The following is an 18,418-nucleotide window of genomic DNA, read 5'->3' on the forward strand; positions in this document are numbered from 1 at the left end:
ATCTAGGGTTCCCCTGGGCCAACGGGAGAACCAGGCCCCTCTGGACCCCCGGGGAAAAGGGTAAGCTGATTGTCTAGGAGTATTTTTCTGAGTGTATTTGTATTGACTTTTTGAAGTACTGTTATTGCTAGGTCTACAGTAAATGCAAGGCAATAGCGTGCAAAATAAATAAATAATAATTTAAAAAAATTGATGCACCATCCACAGCCATTGGAAATTGATGGGAAGTTGTCAACCAAATCTGATGGATTTTTCTTTTTTAGATTTTAACACCCAAGAGAAAATACAAGCGTGAGGTGCTCCTGCTTTTCCTCCCTTACTGGCAGAGCCTGGGGATTCATTTAGCAAGAAGCTAATTTAAAAAGCTTTTCAGAGATATTTATCTCCATTTTGTCTTCTTCCCTGGGGCTGTAGCATCATTTTGTTAATTCCGATAGACCATTTCAGGTCAGTGTGATCTAACTGTGTTTTGCATCTATTTTGTGCTTCCTCTAGGGCCCTCCTGGTCCAGCTGGTCCTGAAGGAAGGCAAGGAGAGAAAGGAGCCAAGGTAAGAGCTGACTGGGATTTCACTTCTACAATGTCCTTTGTCTGCTAAAAGGATCACCTTCTGACAACATTGGTGTTTGAAAGACAGTGATTTGATTTTGCTGTGTGTTACAGCAAATTAGCCTGAATTTGGGGCCATTGGCCTCAAATCTGAGCTTGTCTTTCATCTTTTAACAAACTCTGTGGAGATAATTAGAGCTTGGTAAAGTCATGGGAATGTTTTTCTTGTTTTGAAATGACAAACTACCATATTTGGCAGTTTAATGAGTTGTAAATAATACAGCATGCACAACCCTACGTCCCGTCCCAGGGCGCGCACAGCGTTATTGGACAGCGATTGATTCGGTAGCGGCGGTGGGGAAACGTAGAGTGGGGTTGCAAATTATAGATCCAATTGTTGTGGCAGCCACAGGAACGCTGATGGTGGAGGAAGTCCTCTGCTAGTTCATCTCCCAAGGACCAAACCAAGGAAAGCTTCCCGCTCTGGAGAGTCGCAGCCAAAGGGCCATTCCTGCTGAAAATCAGCAGAAACAGGCAAGGCTGAAAAGCGAAGGAGTTTGGAGACTTGTGTTCAGCGTGTAAAGGATAGGGAGCAGTAGGAAAATCAATGAAGAGAAGGTTTTACGTGCTTTGCATGGAACTGCATTCACTCTGTGACAATCCTGGCAGCAGCCACAGAGTATCTGAGGTCATTTGATGCCCCAATGCTAATTAAACCATGCTGCCTCTTGCATCTAGGGTGAAGCTGGTTTGGAAGGACCTCCTGGGAAGACTGGCCCAATTGGTCCCCAAGGTGCTCCAGGGAAGCCCGGCCCCGATGGCCTTCGAGGAATTCCTGGTCCAGTTGTGAGTATTCCCAAACTGAGCAAAGCCCAAGAAAGCTTCTGAGTAGGGTTGTTCCCTGTGCTTTACCGTAACCCACCTGCCGTGGAGGATGCCCTTCTCCCAGCGTAGTGGTCTGTCTCTGCTGAAATGCCTGACAGCAACTAAAACTTCTTTAGTGGAAATAATATAATGAGGAATATCATCTCGCAGCATGTTTTGTTTGAGTGTTGGTTCTGCTCACCCACTCTCTGGGGTAACATTTCCATGAGCTGCAAAGTCCCTTTTCCAGTAGAAATTTGAGCATGAAAGGAACATAAATCCTATTGCCTTTACCCACCTGCGAGAAGCCAGGACAAACGTTCCCTGGCACAGGGACCGGATGAGGATGGGTGAATGGTCTGAATAATCCCAGCTGGGAGCGCTGCTGTCATGAATGACGGGTTTGAGGGAATTGCACTGTTTTACAGGGTGAACAAGGTCTTCCGGGATCCCCTGGCCCAGATGGTCCTCCAGGCCCAATGGTATGTCAAGACCATCAAATTTGATGAGTTTTTGAAATGGAATAATGCATTTTACATGAATTCATTCTCTCTCTTGTTTTCCCCTTCATTCCAAAGGGTCCACCGGGTTTGCCTGGTCTTAAAGGAGACTCTGGTCCTAAAGGGGAGAAGGTGAGAATGCCACACACTGTCTTGCTGCATGACCTGATGTCTGTGCTTGGGTGCAGGGGAAAATGTCATTGTAGAGGAGTCCTGCAGCTGGCATGGCAAGGCTGAGGAGCGCCACAAGCCCCGTACGCTCTCTGTCGTGCTCTGGAAGCATTGGGAGTATCTTTAAAGGAGGGATGGAGAGTTGTGAGTGTGGCCCAAGGGATGGACCGGGTTGCGCTGTGGGTGAGAACGTGCTGCTGCCTGTCTGGATCCAAGGCTGGCTTCTCCATCCCCGTTTCACCAGCACTGATGGCAGCGAGGCGACGTGGAGGGTCTGAATCTCTGCACTCCCCTACGATGGCCCTTGCGGTCCATGGCAGCTCCAGTTGTCGGGGCTGCCTGAACACAGGCGCTTTAGCAGAGGGCATCGGGAGGGGCAGACCCCGGGCTTGCTTTAGGGCAGGATCCTCAGTCTTGGAGAAATTAATGTAATATGCATTAGCACCCAAAATGAGCACGCGGTCCAGTGCAGCAGTTCTGCTTCTATATTGGTAGCATTTTCTGTTGCAAAAAGTGCTTTTCTCTGCTCTGCCACGTCCAGTTGTCAGGGATAGCTACAAACTCCTGTCACCTTGGATAATCTGGGTTTGTGTCTAGAAATGTCTTTGCTGGGTAGCTTTGGCGTTCGGTTACCTCTGGTGAGAGATCGTAATTAACATCTGCTGTTTTCCCCTAGGGTCATCCAGGTTTAATTGGTCTTATTGGACCGCCAGGAGAGCAGGGAGAAAAGGGTGACAGAGGTCTCCCAGGCCCCCAGGGCTCGGCAGGACCCAAAGGAGAGCAGGTAAATATTCAATAATACCTTCATGGAATGTGCTTTTGAGCTGTGGGATTTGCTGCCCTTGAGCAGGTATGGCATAGGAGAGAGTCAACCCTGGCAGAAGACTCTTGCTAATTTTTGAGGAATATTTTCTATATTTATGTGGTTTATTCTACATGTGAAATGTAGAGATGTCCCAAAATGACCCGTTTTAGTAGAAAGGGGATTCTCAAGGGTCACATGAAAAGAGCTGAATAGACTTGGAGGAATGGTGATATTAAATATGCATCTAGAGGGCTGATTTTTAAAACTGTGTGCCTAAACGAGAAATGAGATGCCCTGGTCATGCTCTTGTCTGGATCATGCACACTCTTAAAAAACAGTTAAAGCTCCAGATTTGAGTGGAGTCCTCCAAAACCGGGTGGTTTTCTGTGAGCAGATGTTAGTTGTGCAGTTGTAGGCCGGCACTGCTGCACGCAAGTCAATGTTGTTCTGCTTTTATTTTTCAGGGTATCACAGGTCCTTCTGGACCAATCGGGCCTCCAGGGCCACCAGGATTACCGGTACGTGGCAAATAATTACCTTTGAATTCCACGGGAGCTACACAGTCCTTCTGGAGTCACCTTGGTGCTCCCAGATATACCCAGCACAGACTTTCTGGCCTGACCTTGTATGAGGATGCTGATGGGAATGGGTTTACCCAGCTGAGCCCATTAAAAACAGTTGAATGAGTTGTGGGAGTACTGGGGGGTGACACGTGAGCTGAGAGATGGGGACAGGGGGCACGGCATGATCGAGGCAGGGAAATTAGCCCACCCTGTTTCGCTCTCCCTTACTTTGAGCTATTTACAATCACATGGTGATTTTTTGGTACATTTTGCTATTTGCTTTGTTTTTTTCACTGGGTGCCCAAAGGCTGCAGCCTGCACCCTTGGGCAACCAGCATTTGCTATTGCTGGGTGTCCGTAGCACGGAGCCAGGGTCAGCCCCGCGTTACAGTAATCACACAGCAGCTTTTCCAGTCCCCATCGGGGCAGGAGTGCGGAGCGCTGACACAGATCGGTCTGATACAAAAGCTTTTTGTACGTTGGCAAATAAAAGCAACACCAAACTCAAGTGGATGCGAAAAGTGGAAACAGAAAGGAAGTGAATTAAAAAAAACCACCTTGTGTAACACTACTTTGTCTCTCTCCGAGGAGAGTCTGACTCCTCTGCTAGGAAACGTACTGACTCCTTTCTGTATTTTTCTCTATACAGGGTCCACCTGGTCCCAAAGGTGCTAAAGGATCATCAGTGAGTATAGACGTTGTTAAACGAAGAGGCTGAGGATCTCTTATTAAGTGCATAACCTGCTGCGACTCCTCCACATCAGTGGCATTAAGGCAATTAGCCAAAGATCACTATAGCAAATGCAGCCTTTTCAGGCTGTCTAAGCCCAGAAATTATGTTTGGGAAAGGTTTCTGTTGTACGCACTGTACTTCATTGAGCATCAGCGCAGCAATGATCGTAAGGAGGAATCCAGTGCATAGTCTTTAGGAGAAAAACTACTGCTGTAAAGCGGAGGGTATTAAAAATAGACTGTGAAGCGGGAGGTGGAAAAGCGAAGAACTTGGTGAGAAATGCGACACTGAAGCAAGCTTCATGTTACAGATCTCCTGTGCAGGCAGCTAAAAATTCCTCTTGAGCAACTTCCTAATGTGTTTTTCCCATACAGAATTCAATGTTTTCTTGATTTAAAGATTTTATTTGATTTATAAAACTGTTGAATTGATTTGAGAGTTAACATTTTCATGCATTGGAAGATCCTTCCCTCTCTACAGAAAGCCTAAGCAAAGTTTGACTCTTTAACCCCGAGCGTTTGACCGGCCTTTTCTTTTACCCCAGCATCAAAAATAACCAGACTAAACAGTTTTCTTGGGGGGTGCAGAGAGACTCCTGTTGTGTGCCTGGAGGGACAGGAAGAAAGTTTTTGCCACAACAGACTATTAAAAGAAATGATGTTTGGGATGTAAGTGACAAGTGCTTTTTCCCTGAGTGACTCATATGTTTTTCCCTTGTTTTTTCCACCCAGGGTCCAACAGGTCCAAAGGGTGAATCGGGTCTTCCTGGGCCCCCAGGGCCTCCTGTAAGTAGAACCCATTACATGAAGTGTGAAACGAGGTTCAGATTTAATAAGTGTTGCAATGTTAGGAAGTAGATTTCTGGACAAAGATTTGGTGTACCAGGAATCCTAGCAATGGGTTGGCATCTCTTAGAGATGCTGGGGAAGAAAGCAGGATGTGAAAGGAGAAGGTACTAGTGGGAAGATGGCAAGAGAGGATGGACCCAATGTTCAAGCCTGATGGCCAGGGTTTTCATCAGTACCATCACGGGTATTCTACATGTCTAGTGTGTATCTCGTGATGCTGCTTCTCAGCGCTGGTGGCTGCTTTAGCCACCTCTTCTGTCTCTTCCCCACTGAATATGCAATGAGAAGTTGTATCTTCTTTACGCACAAATCAGGGTCCTCCTGGAGAAGTCATCCAGCCGCTGCCCATCCAGTCTTCCAAGAGGACCAGGCGAAACATTGACGCCAGCCAGCTGGTGGACGATGGAAATGCCGACAACTACATGGACTATGCAGATGGCATGGAGGAAATTTTTGGCTCGCTGAATTCCTTGAAACTGGAAATTGAGCAAATGAAGCATCCATTGGGCACTCAACATAACCCAGCGCGTACCTGCAAGGATCTGCAGCTCTGCCACCCCGATTTCCCAGACGGTGTGTCCCGGGACAGAGGGGGTGTGGGGAAAACACTGGGGGTTTCCCAGCTCCACACAGTGAATTCCAGCAAATGCAGGAAGAGAAGTAATTTGGGGAGTCCCTGGCCCTGGTGCCTCGTGAGGAATGTGGCTGATAAAGAAGGAATACATAGAGAAGAGCTGGACTAGATGATTGTTGTAGTTCCCTTCCAGCTGAAGTATTCTATTCTCTTCTAAGAATGGGGATATATAATGCAAAAGAGCTATTCCTTTAAGGTGTCACAGTATTACGTGGGATCCGAACATAACCACTTTTCCAAAAAATGCATATAAATAGTCACCTATGAGAGAGAAGAAACATTCCTGGCAGGATGGTTGCTGAAGTGCCCGTCACTCTTCCTTCACAGTGCTGATTCTTTCTTCCCTTGTCTTCCCTCTCGTGCATCCAGGTGAATACTGGGTTGATCCTAACCAAGGATGTTCCAGGGACTCTTTCAAAGTTTACTGTAACTTCACAGCTGGTGGAGAGACTTGCATCTTCCCTGATAAGAAATCTGAAGGAGTAAGTCCATACAACTTTATTTTTTCCCCTCTATATCACAGTGATAAGGTTGTTTCCTAATATGAATATTCTTAGAGTCAGTTTAAGGAGAATTGGACAATAGCAAGTAAGAATTAAAGATCCAGAATATTTCTTTGTTACGCAACGTTGCCTTCTGAAATAATAAGGGGTAGGTTTACAAAGAGAATTTCTTTGAGTAAGTCAGTTTTAAACCGTGGTTTGGGACAAGCCTTTGATGATTTCCCAGGCATAATAAATGCTAAAACCTTTTTTTTTTTTTTTACTTTGCTTTACAAAGGCAGAAGTGTCTGTTGGTGCAGGAACTGCAGCTCCTGTGAGCTTCGTTTAACTCATTCCTTGCCTTCCCTCCTGCAGCCGTGCTGCCACTCCTCTGTCTGCGTGCATAAGCACCGCTGATTCCTCCGCCCTTACTGTGCCTTCAGGCAAGGAAGACACATATTTATCTCCTGTCATTTTTTTCTGGTGTTTCTTGTGGGTATTTGGTTGCCTAAATGGTTGCAAGTAGCCTCAGTGCTCTTCCTGGCACCTGATGCACAAGGTTGATCAAGTTATTTTGTGTAATGATGTGCTTAGCTCAACCATGCTCATCATTTTTGTCCCGTGTCCATGTGCTCTGTTTTCTGGAGCCGCTCCCCCTGATGCCTTGGGACCAGCTCTTGCACTGGCCAAGCAGAAACTCTTGCAAAGCAGCCTGGGGGAGTGCTCTCAGTGTCACAGTTGTGCTCCAGCTGGGTTAAGGTGCGGACAAAGCTGTTCGCTCCAGTGGAAGCCGTTTGCCTGCCGAACTTCATCCACCAGAAATATGTGCCAGCACAGGACAAATAACATGGAACATAAACCTTCCTTGAGTTTTTGTTAGGGCTGTTTAAATAGGAGATGGATTTCGCCTCCTTTGCATTAACTTGCCATGGCTCTCCTCAAAACGTTGACAGCTAAAAAAGCGGAGCCTGCCCATGATCCGACTCCTGCCGTGCTGACTCTGCAAGTGGCTCTTTGGCCCCATCTCATCCACTGTGGAGGAGCTGCTTTTCTGGCAGCAGGCTGCGATGCTCCTCAAATGCAACTTGTGCTACACTTTTGCATTACATTCATAAATAAGAAAAACCTTCAGCCCGCTCTTTTTCCATGTAGAATAATGAAAACCGCTACCAGACCAGCATTAAGTATTGGCTGAGTGGTTTTATTATAAGGCACAGCAGAGTTTAAGCCATATCCCCTTTCACTCCATCCTTAATACAGCAGAAACACACTGACTCACTTTACGGTTCACATGGTTTATGGTTTCCTTTCCAGTAAGAAAGGAAAGGACGATCCCAAGGCGCCTGCATATACATTGGCTGTTGGTTTTGGAGAGATTTACAGCAGAAGCGAGGGAGCCTGTGGGAGGGTAAGGGAGCAGACGGCAGCCACACTCCTTCCTGGTGCCCTGACTTAGAAAAAGTGATTCAGCTGCTTAGAAAGGGCTGCCGTAAAGGATGCTCTGGCAGCTCATTTCTTGTCAAGGTCACCTCCTGCGTCGCTCCAGGTAATGGGAGCTCCATCATGGGTGATGGTTCAGCACTGGCTGCAGAGGATGCGCTGCCTGTGCTGTACCTTGTTGCTGCACAAACACAGGAGGCAGGCAGAGACTTTTCCTTCATCACACTCTTTGCCCTTCCCAGCCCCACAGCATCTGGATTTGACGTTAGAGTGACGGCAGCCTCCTCCGTTATCAGCGTTGCTTTTCCACCCCAGCGCTCCCATGGAGATCAATGGATCTTTTACCATCGATGTTTCCTTTTCTCCCCCTCTATCTTCCCTTTGCTCTCTCCTGCCGATAGCCTGCACTGCTGGTTTTGCATCCAAGGAGGCAGAGATCATTAGCCCTTAGCGAAGGAGGCTGGTGCCGAGGCAGCGCTGCGCACCCAGGGCAGCTCCCGCCGTCCCGTTCTGCCTGGGAGGCTGCTGGCACCCCAGGGCTCTGCCGACTGCTCTTGTTACCCGTGTATAAAGGTTAAGAAAACATTTTAAAGGAAGCTGGACAGTTTCAATAAGACACGCAGACTCTGCTTGTGGAACTGAATGTAACTTTTTTTTTATTTCTTTTTTCTCTCTTTCCTCTTTGCCGTCCACAAACTAGGCTAGAATTACTTCTTGGCCAAAGGAAAACCCAGGCTCCTGGTTCAGTGAATTCAAGCGCGGTAAACTGGTAAGATGCATCTTGGTGCTTTCTGTTTTCTTTAACCCGTGTCATATTTTACAGAGTAAAATGGCTCGTTGGCCCAAAGAACAGCCTTCCACATGGTATAGTCAATACAAGCGGGGGTCTTTGGTAAGTGGCTAACCTCGGCCCTCTAGTCTGAATCAGAGCACGTCATCTGCTTTGGTATGGCCAGACCTGTTGCACTCTGCATGCTGGACTAATAACCATCATGAGTCGCAGTAAGAACATTTAAGGTGGAATACTGAAAAAGAAACAAAACCCAATGGGGACGCTTCCAGTCCGCTTGACTGGAAACCCAGGAGCAGCTGACGAGCTTTCCCCTGCGTTGGAAGGGGACACGCTGATGTGCTGGGGGACCCTGCAGAGCTGGGGCTGCTGCAGGTCTGTCTCTGCAAAGCACGGCAGGAGGGCGGCATCCTGCAAGGAGGGCTGTTCCCGTCTCCTAAGTAGTTCCTATTATGGCAAGGGCAAACTGGGTGTCCCCGTGCTGCTCTCCCCCAGCAGTTTAGCCTTATCCTGAGAGCTGAGACCCCAAACGTGATGCTTCAGCCTGGAGCCGGGCACAGTGCTGTCGCAGCCTGTGCTTGCTGGTACCCAGGCTGAAGGTGGTGAATCTGCACAGCTCTGGTCTGGGGCAGGTTTTCCCCAAAGGATGCGTTTGGTCTCCCATGCTGGAGATGAGCCACATCAGGGGCTCCCACAGCACCCCCAGAGCCTGGGGGACATGAAGTTATTGGTTTAAAGGAAGATTTCAAGCCATGTGTGCTTGCCAAGCCTGGTGGGCAGGAGTTTGACTTAGTCAAAATTAAGGATTTTTTTCAAGGGAGAACAACTGTCGTAAGGTCAAACAGTGTTTGATGTCAGGAAGCAAGCGAGGCAGGAACGTGTGAAACAGAGGAAAAGCTCTGGTGTTTTGTCCTGTAACAGGACATTCATGTTGTGGATCGATGCTCCCACAGAGCCCGAGCCCTGGTCAGGGATGTCAGAGCAGCAGCTGATTAGCGTAAGCCAGGTCTCCTTAAGCAACAGAAATCTTCTGCGTGTATATCAATTCTTGTAGGATTAGCGGGATGCGGATAATGAGCTCAGTCAAATCAGGAGAATTAGGGAAGAAGGAAATATTCAGCGGATAAAACCGACCTGCCCCTGAAAGCAGGAGATGCTCTGACAAACCGTGCCGAGCTGCCTCGCGCAGTCACCCTCCCCCAGGGCCGAGGTTTCTTGCAGTGCCCCGAACTTCCACCTTAAAAGGCAAACAACAAAGAGAATCGCCACGTTGTTTTCCTAAGCCGCATTTCATTGCCACTAAACGCGTTCGCTCTGATTCTGCCCACAAGAAGGATATGGCTGCTGCAGCTTTTCTGCATCATCGAGTAAGGCCACAAAGCCAAGGCTTCAGCCTCGTAGCTCCTTGGAGGGCAACTCCTCATAGCTTAATTACAGAGCACTTCATCAGTTAATATTACAACTACCTCCATTTCTCCATCTTCTCTGCTTTTTTTTTTCCCCAGTCTGTTTATCTGCAATGTTAGAGGCTGAATTGCCAACCTATAGCTTAGGGCCCATTTTTTAAAGAAGAATTTCAGTGCTACTTGGAGCCCTTTGTTCCATCTTTCTGTGTTGCTATTTTCTTGCTTTTTTTACCTGTCCTGCATTTTCTGTTTGGAAAAAAGCCACCAGCACGTAGAAGACCTGCCTAAGCAAACCACAAATCTGTTAAACACACAAGTCATAAAAGTAAAGTTTGATTTTTAATTTTTTTTTCTAAAAGTACCTCTCATTTTGCCCCAGTCAGTATTTAGAGCTTTGAGGCTGGTAAATTGGGGAGAGATTTGCCTGGATGCAAGATTATTTGAAATCTGTGTGTAGACAGGCAGGATGAATGAGTCTGAGTTCCCTTCTGGGTGCAGCGTTGCTCCTGCTACTCCCCGGAGAAAGTCCCTGGTGTCTTCCCACACCGCCCAAGCACGGTCTCCTGGGGGACCTGAGCCCATGGGGATCCCCGGAGCTGAGGGTGAGATTTCCACGTGGCTGCTCAGCACTGCTGAGAGCGCAGGCTGTTAACGTGGGGGGCTCGGTATGAATCCCGGTGCCTGCACGAGGTGTGCAACCGTGACGGCGCTTGCCTTTCTTCTGGGGATATCTCAAGTAAGAGGGACAGAGTAAATATGAAATACAAAGAAACCGTCTTGTTTTGATGTCTCTGCACCATCATTAATCAATGACACAGAGCACTTGGAGCTGATTCCTTACCATTTCTCACGATACAGCCAAACTGCATTTAGAGGGATAAAAGGGTTGCAGATGTTTTCTTCTGGACCCTGCTTTCCTTCTGTGTGTTACACACAATTCCCAGTAGCTCTAACAAGGCCTGCCACCCATCCTCTCCTGTTATCCTTCATAGCCATATGGCATCTGCCACAGGGAAATACTATCACAGAGAAAACAGGAAAGGATTGATTTTTGCAAAACCGTGTTCCCGCGAGCAAGCCTTACGCACGCAGCCGGTTCCCAGTGGCTCCGGTTGCGAAGCTGGGACAGGGCTTCACGCAGTCTGCAGGGACAGAACAGCAGCCGAGACCCCTTAACAAGCAGTCAGGCTCCCAAACCAAGCACCGATTTGAAATAAGAACAAATGAGAGGAATAAGAGAAGTGGGTCCTGCAGATCAGTAGCGCCACGTGTCACTGGGTGTGTGCCAAGTAGTTGGCGTTTTGGGTCCCTCTCCTTCCACGTCCTGGTGGTTTTCTGGTAGCTCTTCTCCTGGCATGTGTGGCACTCTCATGGTCAGTCATATTTAACTCTCAGGAGGACGGCGCAACAGTATCCCGGCAAGCGGTTGGTATATTTATTTATTTTTATTATCTTTTTATTCATTATTTTATTGTCTGGTTATGAATCTCTTCTACTGTTTGCAGCTTGCACCGATGTTTCATGGTACCTCGAAGAACACTGCGCTCTTTGTGTGCCTGTATTTTTCTCCTGGTCATTTCTAAAGAAACCCACTCTTCACAGAGGATAGCAATGAACAGCAGCTCTGGTAGCTTGGCCGTGGCTGGAGATGCCACCTGAAGTAAAGTTAGTTTATACGTGTAAACCAGCTGTCCCTCTGTGCTCTTGCTTCCTTGCTGGGGTACGAGAGAAAGTCCCAGAAAGTCCTGAATCCCCAAAGTGCTGGAGGTGGGTTTCAATAAACCGTGTTTTGCAGAAATATATTTCTAGACACGGTTCTCCTCCAAGGAGGAAAAGGAGCCTGATGTGCAGAATGGAGCAAATCCCTGTGCCAGCGCAGCTCTGTGTTTCATGACATGCCCTAAGGGCAGCAAAGGCATTTTACCTTTAGCTGAGCGTAGCTTTGCTGACCAAGGCAGCACGAGCCCTTATCAGCAGGAACAGGATCGCTGCAGATTAAGAACAAAGATTGCTTACAAGCCAGCGTGTTGGTGCCCAGGAAAAACGAATGGGAAATACCCCAGTGTGTGCAAAACAAAATATCCACAGCAGTCAGAAAATCCTGTCAAATAGGACAGAAAAATAAAGCCCAAAACCCTTACAGAAATTTGCTTTCTCTCCTCTTTTTAAAAGCTGGAGAAGTATGCTCAGTATTGGCTTAAACTTGAGATGTACATCCCCAGATTTGCTTAGCACTGCACCTGTTTGCAACCGGGGCTGAAATCCCCCTTTCCTTTCGCCTCCTACCCTGCATTAGCTTTAATTTGTTTAGCTCACAACCAGCAAGAGAAATAAACTGCTCTCGGTAGCCATGCCCTGGCTGCAGGAGGACCAGAGCGTGGCAGGAGCAGTGTCTGCGCCCCGGTGGGGTGGCGAGACTGAGCCCCACACACAGGATAATAAAGATGGGTGAGACTGGTGGTCCTCAGAGCCCGCCCAGATGTGTTGCATTGCCCCTCACTGCCCAGTGTTTCCCTTTCCCCCCTTCTCGTAGCTCTCCTACGTGGATTCGGACGGGAACCCCATCGGAGTGGTGCAGATGACTTTCCTCCGGCTCCTGAGTGCTTCGGCCCACCAGAACATCACTTACAACTGCTACCAGTCCGTAGCCTGGCACGACGCCACCACCGACAGCTACGACAAGGCCATCCGTTTCCTGGGCTCCAACGACGAGGAGATGTCCTACGACAACAACCCCTACATCCGAGCCACCCTCGACGGCTGCGCGGTACGTGGGCAGAGCTGGTCTCGGGCAGCCCCTGCTAAAGGGGTCGCTGCTGGAGGTGTCCGTCCCCCTCCCCTGGTTGTCCAGCAGCGTCTGCCTTGGAGCAAATCGCCTCCAAATTCCGTGTGCCTGTTGATGTAGTTGCCTTGAGGATTGTCCCCATCATGGGAGACATTGAGCTTGTTCCTCCCTATGCTGGGAATACATGATTCCACTCAAGGTCAGGCGAAGCTGCAGCACCTCTAGAAAACAGATTAATGTGCTTTATTCCGGTTGTGCATAAAGGGGGGGACCTGCCTAAAACCACCAGTTGCTTTTAAATGTTGCCCTTGCCTTTGCTTTTACTCTGTTTAATCACACAGGGTGAGGCAAGCCATGACACCCGCTTGCATATGAGTTTTGCAGGCTTTGATGATAATTTTTTAACTGCTTCCAGGAAATCGTGGAGGCAAAGCATTAAGGGTTTGGCATTGGGTTGGTTGGGCTTTTTCTGCAGCGTGCCAGGAGGGCTCTGGGCTGTGCTGGGCGCGGGGGTGCATCACCACATCGCCCCAAGGCTGGCTGCAGCGCCCAGCTCCAGCCCAGCATCCCCTGAGGTGCCAGAGGAGCCCCAGCACGGCGCTTCGGTTTGCTCTGTGCTCACAGGGCCCGGCTCCTCGCAGGAGCTGCCTGTGCCCTTGGGAAAGGACAAGCCAAAGCAAGGCCTGACTCCCTGTAGCAAAATGAGATGATGCTACAGGGCGCGGGAGACAGAGGTTTGCATCTCTGCTCCCATTTCAAATGTGACTTTTAGCATCTTTCTCTTGAGCTCTCTCCCCCATGACTTTTTTGCCCAAGGCGCAGAAGCAGGCGTGATGCTGCAGCCCTCCTCTCCCAGCACAGCCCGCGCTGCTCTTCGCCTTCGCTTTGGCCATGAGCAACAGCCAGAGTTTCCAAAAGGGCCCAGCATCCTCCCTTTGCTTCTGCCTCCTTCTGTTGGATGCCCGATTCGGGACTGAGCTCTGAAAAATCTGCCCTCAGGAGCTAAAAATTTGGGAAAGCAGGAGCTGCTTGCATTTATTTAGAGACCCAACTTGCTGGTGCAAAAGCGTGCATAATTCTCGCCCTCTGCAACTGCAGTGTTTGAAGCCCATGGGAGGGAAAGATTGAGATGTTTGACAGAAAAAGCCCTCCACATAATTTGAGATGAAAGCGGTTGCGTTCTGGCACATGCACGTGTTTTACTGTAGGAGCAACGGGGAAAATCAGATTAGAATCACTTCTTTTAACACTCTTGCAGAGAGGGAAAGGGCATCCATCCTGCTTCTGGAAACACTCAGAAGCCGCGTGGGGAAGTTTATCCTCAAGTACTTCATATCTCCTGCTAACATAACGTGGCCTCGGTAGAAAGCGCCCTCCCCTCCCTTTCCTTTCCTAAGTCTCAGGGATGCTGTACGGTCACACGTTACACATTTTAAGGTAGATGTGCCTGATGAAAACCCTTTTGGTTTAAGTGGTTTGGCTCAGGAGCCCTGCGTTCCTCTCCCTAACGAGGGATATTTGCATGGAAAGCTCCCTCGAGCTTATTTGCTTGGTTGCTTCTTACAGGCGGCTGTTAGCACAGCCCGTCTCAGTGTTGCAAATAAATGACTGTGGCAAGAGCTAAAGCAGTGGGAGCAACAGGCGCCCGCGGCGTGGGAGCACCAGGAGAGGCTGAGTGAGCCCCGGTGCGATGGTGGGGCACAGAGACGTCGTCTCCTGGCTCAGAGCTTCGGGCACCACTTCCAAACTGGTGTGCCCCAGTCCTTCCTCTCTGCTAGGGACGTTCCTGCAGGCTGTAAAAAGGAGATAAAATATGCTAGGGGAGCTTATCGCAGCCTTGCAGAAAGAGGCTCTGCATCTCCTGTGTTCCTGTACCGTCTCTGGTACCCTGGTAGGACATCCTCCCCAAACTACAAGCAGGGTATTTGAGATTGAGTCCTACGTGTGGAAAGATGAGGTTGTGCTGCCCGACACGGCACCGCTGCCGAGGTCCTGGGAGGGCCCACGCTCCGGCCGTGAGGGAGGCTGCTGCAGCCGGCACCGGCGGGTCTCCAGGGCTGACGCCTGGGCCGTTATTTGAATGTGGTTTTTTCCTGATCTTACAGCCCTTTCTCAGTAGCTGTGATATAGCGTATTCTTCTGAGACAAACAAATTAAAGGGTAAGGTAGAGCCAAAAGCTGCTCCATAAATTCACTTGTTTGTGCAGCTTTGTATGCCCTCGGGTGCACTTCTGCTCCTCTAATAATTATTTATATTTCGGAAATAACTCTATGGCTACCAGGCACGATAAAAAGACAACATCACCTTGCGAATTCCATCAAACTTTAAATGTGATCTTTTCGGTAGCGCTCGGATAATAGTCAAACTAATATATTCAAATTAAATCGCTCAAATTTGCTCAACAACCCATGCGTGTCCTCAGGGAGGCAAAACAACTATACCACAGCCACAACAATTTTACCAGGCTCCTGAGCCAGCTCTGAGATGTGCTGACAGCGGAGTTAGTGTCTTTTGATCTACGTGGCAGCAGCTTCTTCTGCTCCAAAGTCTGGGCTAGGGCTGGTCATCTCCCAGGGGGTTGCTCAGTGGTCGTCGTCCCACTTGAGAGCATGTTTGCTAAATCCACAGGGCAAGTATGAGTTTGGGTGCTGGGTGCCTCTAATTCAGCCCAGAAAACGCCTGGGCGAGTTCATCGCTATATTCCCAGCTTGACCAGTGAATGCTTATTCACGATAACTTGCTGCTTGTTGGGTTGGAGGCATCATCAGAGCTCCTCTCTCTCCCTCTTCTCCCCATCAGGCAAAGAAGGGCTATCAGAAGACTATCCTGGAAATCAACACACCCAAAGTAGAGCAAGTACCTATAGTCGACATCATGTTCAATGACTTCGGAGAAGCGTCACAGAAATTTGGATTCGAGGTGGGACCAGCTTGCTTCATGGGCTAAGAGCCACCTGAAAACTAGTCTCCAAATGAGCAACCTCGTAACCTCATTGCGCCATTTAATTAATTAAAAAAAAAAAAAAGAAAAAGATAAGAAAAAAAGAATTCCTTGTCACATGCACGTTCTGAAACTGGACAGCGATGGGTTATTTTTTTCCGTTTTGTTTTGTTCCTCGTTTCGCCCGAGTTCCTCCGCGCCCCCGCGCCCACACCCACCCGACCGCCGACCGAGAGGACCGTTCCCGCGACAGACGCAGAGTCGCATGACCGACCGCCGCACGCGTGGCCCGGAGACCTGTCCCCGCGCTGCCGCCCCCGCGGCTCCCACCGCTGCTGCTCCACAGCCACCGAGCAGACCCCGCCGCCATCAAAGACGACGACTTCTCGCAACGAAGCAATACCGAGCACTTGTCTATACATTAGTGTGTGTTTGTTTCTAAGGAAAAATGGAAAAAACTTGAAACTCCTGCGTTCGGCTTGACGTTGAAGTCCCGGCTCCAATCCAAACCCTGCCGAAGCTCATCGGAGGCGTTTTGTTGACTTCCATGAGATTTGGATCGGCTCTAGCAAGCAGAGGTCATGGCCATTTCCAGAATTTTTAGGATCTCTATTGAATCGTGTAATTCTACATTTTACAAAATCTCACCCCGTGAATTTGATAGCTAAAAGTCACACTGGGCATCTCTCTGCCATGTATTAAAGGTGCTTATATTTTTGTATGTTTGTAAGTAAATATTTGTATTGTATATTATTTTAAATGTTTAAATGTTTTCTGGCTTCAAAACATGCATGTGACCTTGTCTGTACTAAAACCACCCTCTCTCCCACCACCATCCCAGCCAAGCATCCACCTGGGAACAAAGACGGCCAGCTCACGTCCCCACTGCTCCCGCCTCCTCCCAACGCCAAGCCTGGATCCGGCGGGGCTTGGAGTTATGCCCAGGCATGAGTCTTTGCAGGATGAGGGCCCAAGGAGTGTCAAACCAGCCCCCTGAGCCACAGATGCCTTTTTGGAATGATTTGCTTCAAAATAAGGAAATGAAAGCCACCTTTTAACAAGATTTCTACGCATCCCTGATCTAAAAGCAGGATCTGCTTTGAGTCTCTGCCTTTTTATACACTTGCTTACCTTAACGTACATGTTTTTAAATTAATTCTTCTTTCTTTTTTCCTTCAGCATTCTTTTAAAATAATGATAGTAATTAAAAAAAAAAATCCATTCCCAGTGGCAAATTGCCGTGGCAGGGGAAATTCACTTGTCCTCTCTGAATATAAAGTGTATTAAAAAAAAACAAACAAAAAAAAAGGTGCTTTTTATTTTTATGTGTCTCTCTGTGGTGCTATCTATTTGAATGACTAATACAACACTGGTGATACCCTGCCATTGGCCAATTTCCCACCAGCCTTTGCTTTTTAGCCACTTCCAACACTGCAGGCTTTTGCTACGGCCTTTGATTATAAATGCATGCCACCTGCATATTTGTTGTGTAGAAGACCCTCTCCTTTCCTTCATTGTATTGCGGTAGCTTATGCGGTCCGTGTAGAAACAGTATTAAATTTGCTTACGTCTTTTTTTATTTTTCTTCCCCCCCTCTGCCCCGCAAGAATATTCGTGCATTTTACGCGGTGGTGACCGTACCAGATTGTGCTCAGTCGCCGAATGTTTGTGGTGCTAATTTATGTGTTTGGTGGATGTCCTGACGTGATGCTGAAGCCGTGTGGGCGCCTGCCCGCCGAGCGCTCCCGGGAGTCTGCAGTTTTCCTGGTCTTCCCGTGGTGGCTCTGCCAGGATGGCTTTGTTTTTTTCCTTTTGTTCCATGCAGCATTTTCAGCTCGCAACCTGCTGACACCATCTTCTTTTTCCATTTGTCTGTTTGTTTTCTCCCTGGCCGTTTTCCTTGTTTAGATCTCTCAGCTGGAAAATAGATGTTGCAGGGTGGGGTTTTTTTTTTAATTATTATTTGGCCTGGAGTATTACAGCAACGCTTGAGCCAAGGGGGGTCTTTCACCGTAAAGGAAAAGATATCACATTTACTGTGAAGAAAAGCCTATATATGATGTCTTTTCCCCCCTCCTTCCCAAGCAGAGATCAGCAGCAGCCGAGGAAAGGAGGCGAAGCTGTGCTGGAGGGAGCGGCGATGCCGCGCGGTGCTTTTCGGTCTGGGAGAGCCGTGTCCATCCGTCTCCCTTCTGTTGTGTTCTCTTGTAATTTTTTTTTCCCCACTTGAGGGCGGGGAAAAAAAAAAAAAAGGTGCTACCCTAAAACCTGCAGACTCCGGCAGCAAAGCAGTGAAAAGGAGTATATAATAATATATAGGAGACTTCAGCTTCTCAGTCACCTTGGTAAGAGCCTTGTCCAGGAACAGTGGGAAGGTCAGAAAAGGTTGCACATTCCTCTCTGCAACAGATAAGCCATATATTGATGTATGTACACACGTGTGCGTCTGTCTAGGTCATGTGATTCTGTTATAAATTTTCATCAAGGGAGCTTTTTTCTTTTATTTTTCCTTTTATTTCTTTGCTTTAAGAAAAAAAAAAAAATCCTCTGTTGAATTCCACAGTGTTGTAATTGTACTGAGCTCCAAACTGTTCCGATTTCCCCGGACCACTTAGCTACGGTATATTGCAATAAAATTACTACTTGTATTTGCAGACATTCTTTTTGTGTAATTTTATTTCCCTCCTCCCTTAATATATATGACTTGAACAAATGTTGATAAGAAAAATAAAACCTATGGAAAAAAATTTTAGTACATAAGGCCCTTTTTAAAATATAGTGTCAAATGACATATTGTACATTTCTTCAAAGTCCAATAAACATGTCATAAAATTTAAGTGTAATGCCCATAAGAGCTATTTTTAAATATTTTAAACCTGTGTAATAAAGGAATAAATGTAATAGATTT

At 47.9% G+C, this 18,418-nt stretch overlaps 1 protein-coding gene across 2 annotated transcripts in view; it reads left to right on the forward strand.

Annotated features, from left to right (window-relative positions):
* Positions 1-18,164, forward strand: part of COL5A1 (collagen type V alpha 1 chain) — a 160,034-nt gene extending 141,870 nt beyond the window's left edge. Inside the window, exons 53-66 of one of the 2 annotated variants that reach the window (XM_075112369.1) lie at positions 7-60; positions 496-549; positions 1,287-1,394; positions 1,841-1,894; positions 1,991-2,044; positions 2,760-2,867; positions 3,353-3,406; positions 4,101-4,136; positions 4,916-4,969; positions 5,347-5,605; positions 6,036-6,148; positions 8,289-8,357; positions 12,318-12,551; positions 15,370-18,164. In XM_075112369.1, coding sequence (XP_074968470.1) covers positions 7-60; positions 496-549; positions 1,287-1,394; positions 1,841-1,894; positions 1,991-2,044; positions 2,760-2,867; positions 3,353-3,406; positions 4,101-4,136; positions 4,916-4,969; positions 5,347-5,605; positions 6,036-6,148; positions 8,289-8,357; positions 12,318-12,551; positions 15,370-15,516 — 1,398 coding nt within the window. In that variant the 3' untranslated portion in view covers positions 15,517-18,164. Of the gene's footprint in view, positions 1-6; positions 61-495; positions 550-1,286; positions 1,395-1,840; positions 1,895-1,990; positions 2,045-2,759; positions 2,868-3,352; positions 3,407-4,100; positions 4,137-4,915; positions 4,970-5,346; positions 5,606-6,035; positions 6,149-8,288; positions 8,358-8,411; positions 8,481-12,317; positions 12,552-15,369 lie in introns of both variants that reach the window. The other variant, XM_075112370.1, reaches the window with a different exon arrangement.
* The last annotated feature ends 254 nt before the right edge of the window (positions 18,165-18,418 follow it).

Source organism: Phalacrocorax aristotelis, chromosome 17, assembly GCF_949628215.1.
Source record: "Phalacrocorax aristotelis chromosome 17, bGulAri2.1, whole genome shotgun sequence".
NCBI lineage: Eukaryota > Metazoa > Chordata > Aves > Suliformes > Phalacrocoracidae > Phalacrocorax > Phalacrocorax aristotelis.